The sequence below is a fragment of the Cupressus sempervirens genome, chromosome 9 (genome assembly GCF_028749045.1).
Source record: "Cupressus sempervirens isolate cs-2001-9-10 chromosome 9, ASM2874904v1, whole genome shotgun sequence".
Taxonomy (NCBI): domain Eukaryota; kingdom Viridiplantae; phylum Streptophyta; class Pinopsida; order Cupressales; family Cupressaceae; genus Cupressus; species Cupressus sempervirens.
The window spans coordinates 550289924-550303366 of NC_143126.1; the positions used below are offsets into that span (position 1 = coordinate 550289924).

Genomic DNA, 13443 nt, shown 5'->3' on the forward strand with positions numbered 1-13443 from the left:
AGATTGATACTCAGAAAGAAGTGGAAGGATGTTGATGAGTGTTTGCTCCAGAATAATGGGATAAGTATTCTCTCTTGAGTACAATGTTATACATCAATGGTCTCATTTCCCACAATTAATCATATTTAGGGTTTGAAGATGAAATCCACAAAGTTCATCTCCTTTTTGTAATCCTATATGTACTAAATGAGCTATTTGTCTTCTTTTCTTTGGCCCTTGAGGATGATCTTGCTGGAAAAGAAGAATGGTGCAATAGGAATGTTGCTGAAGCACTTGTGTTAGTGATGATAACATCTAGGATTATGAAAGAAAGTCAAGACAAAGGGGGCTCTTCCATTGAGAGGGAGTAGACTGCGAGGAAATTTTGTTCGAATATCCAGATGGTCATATAATTGTCTAGTCTAGGGGTTGTTCTTATGATAGTAGGTACAAGATGGTCTTGGATCAAGATCCTTCACACGCATGTTTATCATGTCAGATGATAAGAGGCTCTTGGAGCAAGGTCTCTTCCATGATTGAGACTATGCGAGTAGGGCATAGTTCCGTGACAGTGTTGGGTTATAGCTCTAACAACACCACTTATTTAGATGTTTTGCATTTCATCAAACACTTGGCAGACAACTTCACTGACCGTATTGATAGATTGCAATATTTATCTTCTCTTTACTTGTGTTCAAGACTTTGAATTTCTTTGGTTTTTTTTTTTTGTTTTGAAAAATGGAGTTACATATTTGAACGAAACAATAGAGATAATTTTGAAACAAATTCTGATATTTATGAACTACTTAATAGGCAATTATCTCAATTATGCAACAATAAGCATCCTTACAAGTAAATAATTTAGAATTACATAACAGACACATATGAACCTGATTTTGTAGTTACAATTCCAATGCCAAACACAAACTTCACAGCTTCCCTCATGATTTGGTCATATTTGCTGAAGTTGGCATTTATCTATGCTCATGCTAAGGCTGTGATGCCCGAACCAATACTGACACTGTCATTGGCGTCAATTTTAGAAAATATAAGGGGCCCAATATGTAGCAAATGAATGGCCAATGGTAGGAAATTTCCCTCACGCTGAATGTTTCCAGGTGGACGTCAAAATCCTGCCACGATGGTGCTAAAGAAATAGTCCCAACCGCCAATGCAAATAGCAAGAACAGGTCTGGCTATGCACAGGTATCTTTAATGTTGGACAAGTAATTCCAATCACCTAGCTACAAGCTTGATCAAACACCAGACTTTCTCCCTTTTATAATGCCATGATTAGGAGCATGGTGCTAGGAGTAATAGGCAGATTGATTACCTGTAGGTGCATATCAAATTACATCCATTCCCCATATCTAATGTCTAGTTATTTAGGCACACAAATCTGCAGGCAAGCTGTAATCTCTTTGCAAGGAAAACAACCATGTTAATGCTAGACACTTAGACACCAATTTCTCATACACAAATCCAGCGAGAGCAACTCCACAATTGCAAAAATATGTTTTTCCTTCAACAAAGCAATGTCCTCCAAGATACAACTATAGGAATGGAAGACCACAATTTTAGACTTTTACCAATTTCTAACCACCAAAGACTTCTTCCAAGCAATGAAATTCACAGAAATGGAAGATGCAATATCTCAGAAATTGATCGACAATACTTCAGTTGTGGAATCAATGCACAACTCAAAACTCCAAACCCTTATACCTCAACAAGGGTATTAAAAATCAGAACCTTAGAAATGTGACCAAGACAACAAAAGAAAATATATAATCAAATACCTTTCCCATCAAATGGGCTCATATTTATAACCCCCATTGGCACAGAGTTTCCCAAAAGCAACTTTACTTAGGATGGTTCACCAAAACAACATCATTTTATAACATTATTATAATAAAGTGCTATTATAACAAGAGCTCTAGAAGAGCTTGAATCCCTGCCTTGTGTTGTTAGTGGTTTATATTTTAAAAATAGAATGAAAAATGGATTAATAAGTATTTCTTGTAAAATATAGTTTTTATTATTGTGGATGTGCTCCAACATATCACAAATCACAATTTCCTAAAACATATTTAAATGCAAAGATGAGCATTGCGAATATTTGGTTTTGATAATATAATAAATGTTATCTTCTTAAATTATAAATGATATTTAGTCCATGCATTGCCCAAAAAACTCCAGACATTGCCAGGTAGAGATTGATAACTGATCAAACATCGGCCGAATATAAAATCATTAAACATTTATCTGATCAGTTAATGGAAAGCTTAGAGATTTTTTTTAAAGCTAAAAAGCTTGCTTTCTTTGCCTTTGTTGTCACTAGGTAGAGGCCCAAAATAGGCAAAACAAAATTAATGGGTGGTCCCTCTGTAAGCCGCTATTGGTGCCTTTGATGTGTTTGAGGGCTTGCTCCCGCAGAAATTGAAGCTACAACAATGGTAGGAAGAGTATGTGGGATGCCACTACGGATGACCGACTAGAAGCTAAAGTCAGTGTCAGCTTTGTATTATAGGTGTGGGGTTCGAGTAACCGTAGGCGGTTGGTCTCATCTGTACAGTCACGGGCTTTGTTGAGGTTTTGCCTTTTTTTTTCGGAAGAAGAGAAACATGGCAACTCTCTTCAGAAGCTTGGAAGTTTTTAGAATTTTAATTTTGGTAATTTTTTGTATCAATAAATCAATATTACCCCTAGGAAAATTCCATTCAGCCAATTAGAAATAAGAAATTTATGAATTAAAAAATATATCTATTTTTGAATTTTAGCAAAAGGAGATTTTGATTATAAAAACTAAGATCCACAATTGATAAAATTAGTTCCTTGCCTTATAGATAAGGTAGGAACTAATAATGGAACTTTAATAAATAACTAATAAATATGAATCCAAGCAATAAATAGCGCCACCCAATGCAGGTGATGACCAACTGCCAGCGCCACCTTCTGCACTGCCAAATATGGAAACTGCTTGAATTTGACTTGCTAAAAATAGTAAGTTTGTAGTTGAGACCCCCAAATCACTCTATTAGCTCACAAGGGTCACTATAATGAACTGATTCAATCCATTGTAGGTGCTCGCCAAAAATTGGGACATTATAGACAGAGGAAGAAACTAGAGGATTTTCTTGCATTGATTGTTGAAGATCTTGAACATATTGGCTCACAGGGAGTAGACCATGTTGAGATGGTTTCTTGATGATTGGGAAAACCATGACAATCACAGGACTATGATTCATGGGACGAAGTTCTATGTATGTAGGTTTGAAGGCCTTTATGTCAATATCTTGACAATGACATTCCTAGATAGATGGATACTTATTGGACCAAGGAGCATGATAGGACTTTCTGCCAGAAGGTCAAAAGGTTGATACTAAATTCAAAGGGAGTTTGACACTTCATCAGAGGCAACCTTTTGACGAGGAGGTCAGAAGATTGATATCAAATTCAGAGGGAGTTTGATAGTTATCAAAAGCCATCTTGGACGAAAAGGTCATCAGATTGATATCTTTCTAATGAGTTCTTTGTGAGGGAGAACTTCAAAGTGAAATTCCTTTTAATGCATTCTTCTTTGTGAGAGAAGTTTGATGTGAAAGCCCTTGTTCCACCCTCTTGGAGTAGCTCTAGTGGATCCATCCTCTGATATGGTTCATGATGGATGTCTTGGGTGTGACTCCATGACTTTATAGTCTTATGGGCCCTTATAAACATCACTAAAAGGTGACGATCTTTCAATGATGAACACTTGTACATCTTACTATCATTGTGAGGTGACAATCTTGCTATAATGGTGGATAGTGCGTGAGGTGATATCTATGAAAACTTACTATCCTAATGGATGTCTTGTGGCTGATGCCTATGGAGATCATGATAGTGCATATCTCTTATGTAATTAACTAAGTAGTGTGCAACTACTATAAGTTATATTATTGAGATATGACATCATGGATATTGTGAGATGTAGTATCAGTGAAGACACCATGTGCAGATATCTTCTCTGGTAGGCATCATGAGAGTTGATGCTAATGCACATACCAAAAAAATGAGTATGGTGAATATCATATGGTTGATATTCATGAACATGCCGTACTCCCGATGATCCCGTGAGGTAACATTTGTTATGGTAAATGTCGTTTGATATCTGTGGATATACCATAACTTTAAATATCATATTGAGATAATATTCTTCTCTCACAATACATTAGCATACTGTATTGCTTATCCAGATAGAAATTATCCTTCCTAGCTAAGAGGGATGAGTGTAAATGAATTGAAGCTTTAGTTGGATTTTTCTATCGATGAAATCAGATGCATAAGGGGTCTATCAACCTCGAGAATTTGATTACTATTCCTCTTCTGTTTTCTGCTATGATTATGGTTATCAATCATATATATATTGTAATGTCCCTGGCTGGATACCTCAGAAGAATAGGGGCAATTATCGTAAATGCTTTCTCTTTACAACATTATAACACTTTGTTTGTAGATCAACAACTTTGGTAGACTTGTATTGTAGACCTTTTGCAATATTATGACCTTTACACTAACTTTGGCTTATATTGAAGTGATCTTAATACTTGATTGATATTTTGGTATTGACAATGGTTATTGTCATTCCTTTATCATATATATATGTTCTCTGATAAAAAAGATTTAATCTGTATGTCTTAGATCTATGGAAGTCTCAAGAAAATAATAATTTTGTTTGTGCTTATACGTTCCAATAATGGCGTTATAGATTACTTTAAACTGATATTAATTTCTCTGATATAAGGATATCTTAATATCAGGTTTTTGCCACAATTCCTCTTGGAGCTCTCAGTTTGTGCGAGCTTGGGATTCTTCTCATAGAATGTTACTTCTGCTTTCTCACTTCCTCTTTGCTGAGAGAATTATCTTATTTGTTTGCTCTTTGCGGGCTTCCACGTTATCTGCAATATGTAAAATGTCTGATGTTCTGTTCACTTCAGAAGTTCTTGTCTCCCAATATATCTTTCTATTCCAAAAGATGATGATCATCTTTGCTTATTTCCTTATTTACAAGCATCTGACCACCTAGCCAGCAGGATGTAGTTCAATCAATGGTTGATGTCTTAAGATTCTACTGGATCAAAATGTTGAATGTGCTCTCTCCCATCTTCCTATTTGCTGCCTGCGAGGGGGCCGATTTGGTCGTTGTTAATATCCTTTCTTTAATACCTTTCTTCCTCACTTATCTGCTACTGATTTCAGCATAGATTCCAGACGTGTTTGCTGCATTGATATATATCCTTATTTCTGTGTCATATCTTCCCTCTATTATTATTCCCCCTTTGATACGGTTTTGTTTCCTTCCATCTAAGGGACATGTTTATTATTTTTTTTATACGAAGCGCCTCTTCTCAAAGGGACGCAGCCCTGCATAAGACAGTTTATCATGGGTCTCTTAATAGATTTAATTCTCTTAGCAAATGTTTTGCTTATTTATTTTGATAATTGCTAATTATCTAACCACAACTATTCCTACTGTATTTTAGTTTATTTCCGTCAACATATCCTCATGTATGTTTTAGTATTTTGATGTCATTATTTCATTTTTTTAATTTGTGAACTTTATATATATATATAGATGAGTGATATAAAATACTATTCATAGTAAAGGATAAATAAACTAATATATATATATATATATATATATATATATATATATATATATAAAACTAATAATTATGTTATGATTAATCCTCTTTTGCTAATAATGTAAATAATTACATAGTTAATTTAATCAGTGAAATTATAATTATAATGATTATTATTATTTTATTATGATTTTACTTTTATTTTCATTATTCATATCTATCAATGTTATTATGATTATATATTATCATTATATTTGTATTTATATATTTAACTATTTAATATTATATATATTTAATTCCATTGTAATTAAATCGCATCTTGGAGAAGCTGGCATTACACACACACACACACACACACACACACACACACACATTTATTTAATATTGTATATGTACATTATTAAATATACATATATATACTTGATTAAGTTTGATATAACAATTAGTTAGTGATTTGTCGTAAGAGATGTCTCTACAGGAGACATGTCTCGTCACTATTTTATATATAATGATCAATCCAATGTCTTGCAGATAAAAGAAATCAATTAGTGCAATGCAAGATATTGCAGAAATCCATCAAAAATTAACAATCAGAAACCTCACCAGAACGATTTTCCAAATTTGTTCTATGTTGGATGATATTCAAGTCTGAGTGTGAGTCTAGAAAATTGATAAGACGATGACAGTCAAAATTATTTTTAAATCATTGCTATTCTGAAGGAGTTTGATCATAAAGTTGTTTTGAGTATGGTTGTATTAACATGGCTAATAACCTTGATTGACTGATGAAGATTTGAACAGAGAATAAATGACATTTTATTGACTGCATTAATATGTGGGGAGCAGGTGTAATGAAGGTAATCCATTATTTGATCAGAATTATACTGATGTGTGATCAGCATTAAAGGTAATGAACTCTCTTGATTAGAAGGGTATTGTGTGAAGAAAATAGATAGTAGGAAATTAAGGCTCAATATCATAAAGAGTTAAATCCTTAAGAGAACCTTGGAAAGTGTGTGTTGTTGAAAGCATGATGAACATGTTGCAAGATTGATGAAAGGACTTAAAATGACTTGCAGGAAGAATACTGAAGGTTAATATTTTGGATTGAGTGTTTGTGAAATAGATCTTGAAAGTTATTGACTAATTTGTTGGTTAAGTTGATGGGTATGCAAGATTGAATGCTCCCTTTGATAGGATTGGGGAACCTATCATGTATGTTATGGTTCCATTATGAAGGCTGATTGAATAGGTGAAATGCTGATTGGATCAATGGATGCTATTTATTGATTGTTGACAGGAGATGGAATATGCCTTTAGATGATAAAAAGTTGTTTGGATCAACAGGATCCTAGAAGTTTGAGCTTGTTTGCAGGATTCTCTGCATCAATGACTACAAACTTTGCATGATTCTATCAATGTGGTACTGGTCATGGTTCTAGTTGAGTGATAAATTTTTAAATTGTACTAAGATATTGAAAATGCTGCTAGGCCGTTTTGAGTTATTCTTTGCAGTTGTGCTTCTTTATGTTCACATATCTGGGAAGAAGATACTATTTGTTTACAATGGCTGAATCATAAAATGGGAGATGAATCTTTTGATGACAACAATCTAATTTTGTCTGTCCAATGCGAGTAGTTATTTTCAATGTTCAGTTTGTTAGAATATTGATGATGATTTTATTAAGTGGCATGAATGGCAAGTGGGTGATGATGTTCCATAGTTGCAACCCTGATCATACATTTTGAAAGCCATACTATATGGTCAGACATGATAATTTGTGAGCATTGAAGATGAGTAGCTTGAGTCAGTTAACCTACTTACCTATACGACAGAAGATCCCATACCATGCCTTTGATATTTGGATATGATGTGATATGATTGTGGCTTGAAGAGATTATTAAATTAAGATCATGTGGTTAAGGTGGATATGTCAAGAATTACATGGTCTTGGACATGCCTAAAAATTGAGGCATCCCCTTATTGGGATATGAGTGATTGGGAATATTGGATTGATTATTTGTGGTGCTTACTGCACCCACAATATTTTGTGTTTCTAGGTGTTGAATTACTATGATTTTTATATGCTAAACAGTATGATGTTATTAGTCTTTCCATGTTTCAAATGGGCTAGATACGGTATGTGACGAACTGCTTTATACCATATCTTAGATAACCTGTATATGATGTGTTAGGATTGTGTCTTGAACGAATTATTAAGTCAAGGTCTTGTGGGTTAGGTTGATAGGCCAATGAGTATAGTGTCTGTGAATCCAGTATCCACGTAAAAAGGGAGCCATTAATCTGTTGGGATATGAGGCATTGCAATTATTGGACTCTTTGTTCATGTCTGTCTGTGTTGAAATACTATAGTCCTATATGTGGTGATATCATGTCTTTTTATGTCTCTCTTGTACAGGATTTCCTACACAATCAAATTTGATTTCTTTTTAAATTTTAAGGAATAATATTTTTGTAAGCTTATATTAACAGAAAAGTAAGCCAATCAATAGTGATCATTGAAATGGAAGGAAAGAACAAAGTGAAGGGGAAATGTTGTTTCAGAGGTTAATGCATATCGACAAAGTGAATTCTCAGTTTTACTCAATGGTTCTCAATCAGCTACACATTTGGAGGTTTTGCCCGATTCTAACATAATTGCATTACACTTGGATAGCTGCTATAAATCTCTAGCAATCATGACAAGTCACATTTGCCATTCTGTTTCCTTAGTTTTCCACAGGGAGTTTCTCTGTTAATTTATATGCTAATGTGGGTTTGGTAAAAACACTAGCGCTGCCTTTAAAATAATAGGCCATGCTTCATGACAGAACAACCTCCTATTTTAGGGGCTTCTTATTTTATGTAATCTCTCTTAGGTGAAACTAAAATGTTTTAGAATTCCCATGCAGTTATTTTAAATGATTGATTTATGTTTATAATAAATAATGTATTGTTTTATTTGTATTCTCTATATTTTACATGAAATAAGAAAATCAATTTATCTTGTTTATCTTTTGTAAATAATATCTTGTTCTTTAGTTTCTGAGTTTTTGATGGGTGTTCCCTGTTTCAATATTGGGTAACGAATTCCATTTATAGTTTATGATACGTTGTTGATAGCTTTCAAATGAAGTGCTAGCATGATTTACATGGTGTGAGCTTAAACTTTCACGAATGGTTCCTAAGGTTATATGATTGTTTTCTGGATGATATTTGATATGTGATTTTCTCAATGGAGGCAGAATGAATTTGGAGTATGGGAGATATTTTTACCAAACAATGCAGATGGATCTCCACCAATTGCCCATGGATCTCGTGTGAAGGTGTATCTCTTCATCTCTTTTAATCAAAATAAGTCAATGTCTAAATTGATGGTTTCTGGGTGTTTTATGAACAACCATTGGATTGTGTAATAATTTGTAGACGGCTTTCACTTACCAGATGTCATTCATTGTGGTTCCATGATGATAAAATATGTCCCCATAATATCTTGGGCAACATCCCATTATATCTATAACATGGTTAAATGTAATTTTATTCAGGGATTATAGACGCTTTAGTATTATACGACTTCTCACTAAAACACCTGTAACACTAGATGTCCTTTAATAAACTCTTCAAAACTCATCACTTGTCATATGATCAGTTAGGTCATTTATTATCTCTCCTTGGATTTTAGATCTTGTAGTAGTAGGGAAGCTAAGTGTTGTCATTTCATGTGTGAAAATTGAAAATTGAAAATTTTTTATTTTAAGCTTTGATAAAGAATATCAAATATGGTAGTATTTAATTATTAAATAATAAAAATAAATAAAATATTAAATTTTAAATGATTGTTTAGTTTTAGTTGATTTATCGAGGCAAATATGCTTGCATAGTTTGAGTCAAATTCAAATTCTAATGGGTGGGTGAACGCAGTGGGATGGCAAAAATATAAGAAAAAAATTCTAGCTAGGTGGAAGGAGGTTGAGGATTGGCAGACTCATACCATACCATAGGAATGATAACTATGCTCAATTTCCCTGGAATAAAGGAAAATTAATGCTACCTTGTGATGGACACCTTGCCAAATCAATTTCAATATTTGAAGAATGAGCTATCATATTCTCATTCATGAGAGCTTTGCCATTCCAAAGCATTAAATTTTTGCGGTTTAAGAGAATTGGAAACCACAAAAGCTGTAAAATGAGTTGTTCCCACCTTTTATTAAAAAGATTTATAGAAGAAAAATGAATGGTTTGAGTGACTCTTCACGATTTTATTGGGATTAAATGTAATGAAAGGGAAAATGACTAGCTAAAGCCGCTGGTCACCAGCATTTTAAGAGGCAAAAATTTGTTATTAGTGGTGATTTGTAACTATTGCAATTTTTTTCCTGTGTAATTTTTTATGTAGAATTGAGATTATTGAGGGATGATTGTGTTTTCAATTTTTGCATCAACGTTTTGGATCACACTGTGATCCATCATTAGGATGAGAAGACAGCTGATCCACTTCGCGTAGAATTGAGAATATTTTTCTCCTTCAGCTCTCTTGTCATCCTGTTCATGGATCACATAGTGTGATCCGAAATGTTGATACAAAAATTAAAAACAAATTAATTCCAGAAATAGGATAGATTGTGGAAAACTTATATCTTTAAATTTTTGAGGGTGTCAAGATATTTGATATAGATAGACCACACAAGATTAAGAAATATAGCTTATGTTAGAAATGCTTGATATTGTTCATTCACAGATTTTAAACATAAAATAATGAGTCAACACATTTGACATACTAATTATATGTCAACAAAAAGTAAATCTCGCAAGTTTTTGTTTGTTCAAATGGTTAGATTAAGATATCTCTTCAGATGAGTTTTAGTAGATGTAGACTCTTTACATTTTTATAATGTACTCTTTACATTGAGTTAAATAACATGGTTTCAATAAATGAATAATAAAAAAAGAAATATGCTTAGACCCCTTCTTATTTATTGATTATTTCCCATTATGTTATGATTATGCATGAACATTTCTGTTCAATCACCATAACCTATAGCTTTTCCAATATTTATGGCATTGATTGTGTGTCCTTGATGAACATAGCTCTTCAATTAAAATAAACCATTTCTGGATTGACCCTAGAGGAAAAAAACTGGACAGACATTATGAGCTTCTTCAATACTATGGGATATGCACTGACCTTGGATATTAGGAGAAATTCTAGATGGTTCGCGTTGTTTCCCCCATTCATTCTCGCGCTTGTCTCTCTCTTAGCCTTAAACACTTCCTAATGACCATTACTGGATCATGTGTTTGTCCATTCACAATGATTGACAATGGCACTGATAATTCCTTCCTTCCAAGCCTTGATAGAAATATTTGATGAAATCGTTCTAGCCTTCAAAATCTTTCTACTCTGTTTGGTTTTATTTCAGCTATATGGCTAGTTGTATTGGTTTCTTGGCTCCAGTGCTGGTGTCGCACTGCTTAATTTTGTTTTTAGTGCTTTGTTTTCTTTGTTTTAGTTTCCTTGGATGCTCTCTGCATAGAACTTTCTTCCGTTCATTGATGTATTCATGAGATCCACTGGCTTACTTTTGAGGTCTTGTGGACATTCATATACTTTACTTTTTACAGTTGCACAAAAGATCAGTTTCATTTGAATATTGTGTACAATGTATACAATAGTAAAGAAGTTTACGTATTATTTATGTTTACGTGCAATAATTATGCTTGTAGATAAATATTTCTACCATATGGTTAGTGTGTGCAGAATATAGTGATGCATTTTGTTTCAAATTTGAAATTCCTCTATTTCTAGGACTATTTTGTTTTGGCATAGTTTCTTGTGGACCATAATTGTGTAGCCAAAACTTTTTCAGCTACAAACAAAATGACCCTTAATATGTATTTTTTAATAAAAAATGGGTGGAGCTATTGAATATTTTATTATATATAAAACTAGTTCGATAACTCTATAGGGAAAGAACTAGTAAGAAAACCATGCTTCCTCGTTGAAGTACAAAAAAGCAAGGCTACTAAAGTAGCTAGATATGAACATGAGAAGAAACAATGAGCAGACTGCATCATAGCTGCTCAAAATGATACCTTAATTGCATACCAAAAGAGAAGTACTATTGATGGAAAGTGAAGAAATATCAAAAATCCAAAAAAAACCCTCCACAAACACAACCGAAAAAGTTTCAACTGCACACGTCCTTTGTAATCTGCCAGTCATTCTACAGCCACCCTCTCCGAATTAATGATATATCTCTAATCCTTAAATAACACATGGTGACCACTGCTGACTACCCTTAATTCCCCAAGCCAATCTTTAGAGATGCAACAAATCTACTAATCACTTAGGCAAAGCTTCCATGTTAACTAGCTTTCGTTCCTGCTCATGCAATTGGATAACTTCAAAAGGACTTAGTGACTCCAAGTCCATCCCATCACAACACCAATTTGCTAGCAAATCAGCTACCTGATTTCCTTCACGCATAATGTGAGACACATGGACATTTTGAAAGGAATCTAACAAATGCCATTCTTGATTCAAAATGTAAGCTAATTTCCAATCATGAATGGTTCGCTGAATGCAAGCATTCACAATTACCATAGTCTCCCTCTACATGAGTCTTTCACTAGTGAGAATCCTATTCTTCAAAGCCAACCAAGCGAAGCACCCAGCCTTAGGAAGGACATACTTGTTCCAGCAGAATAAAAAAGCTCTCTGTATGGTCCTTGAATTGCAAGTTTTCCGTAACACTCTATACACTTCTTTAACAGAGTAGTTCCCATCTTTAGCTGGGAATCATAGTAATGTGTCTTCTCTGTGACAAAGATATCTCCCTATTCTTAAATAAATTCTGAAGTAACTCTTTTTGATCTTCAGATAATGGTAATTCAGAGGGGTCTTTCCAATAGGCCTTTCCTGAGTATCTATCTACAGAAGCCACATAGTCAATGAGCTTGACACCCCACTTGGAAGAACAAACATTAATTATATTGGCATCTTGCTGAGAACTAGTAAGAGGAGGAAAACCCTGCCATGAATCATCCCGGAAGTTAATTTGATCCCCCTTATGCACTTCCTATGAGATATATTGCTGTACTAAGTCTCTAGAATGCATCATGAAATTCCAGACAACTGAGCCTTTTTGTGGATCAAGGATAGTTAAAATTCATTTTGGATCCAAATTATCTAGATATTTTTGCCGCATTATACTGCACCATTTCTTATTTGGGTGTGTGTGTATCTGCCAAATGAATTTTGTGCCAAATGCCTTGTTTCTAAGTTGCAATTCATGAATACCTGCTCCACCAATAGCTTTAGTTTGCACCATATCTTGCAAAGATACAAATGGAATCTTTCAAAGATACAAATGGAATCTTTCAAAGATACAAATGGAATCTTTCGCTCATCTGACCTATTTCCTTTGCACAAAAAATCGCTGATCAATTTTTCAATCTGACTAACAATTGATGATGGAGCTTTTAAAATGGGAATATAATAGTTTGAAATAGCAGATAATACCACGTGCACTAAAAGATTCCTTCCTGCAAGTGACAACCACCTTGCTTTCCAAGCTAGAATCCTGCTCCTGATCCTTTCAATTATTGCTACCCAGAAACACACTTTATTGGCTCCTGTGAAGAGAGGAAGACCTAAATATGATGAAGCTATAATTGCCCACCGGGATTCCTAAAGTGTCAACAATCCTTCTTGCAACTCTATTATCCGCATTGAGAAGAAATAGCTTAGATTTCTGTGGGTTGACTTTTTGACCCAACATAAGCATGTATAAATGTAAAGACTCCTTAATTTGCTTAGCTTCCTGCAATGATGCTT

The 13443-nt window shown here is 34.0% G+C and overlaps 1 protein-coding gene across 1 annotated transcript in view; it reads left to right on the top strand.

Moving 5' to 3' along the window:
- The window catches only part of LOC149539820 (1,4-alpha-glucan-branching enzyme 2-2, chloroplastic/amyloplastic-like), a 229060-nt gene that overhangs the window by 62240 nt on the left and 153377 nt on the right, over positions 1-13443 (top strand). Inside the window, exon 8 of the mRNA XM_089801015.1 lies at positions 8850-8930. Coding sequence (XP_089657141.1) covers positions 8850-8930 — 81 coding nt within the window. The remainder of the gene's footprint in view (positions 1-8849; positions 8931-13443) is intronic.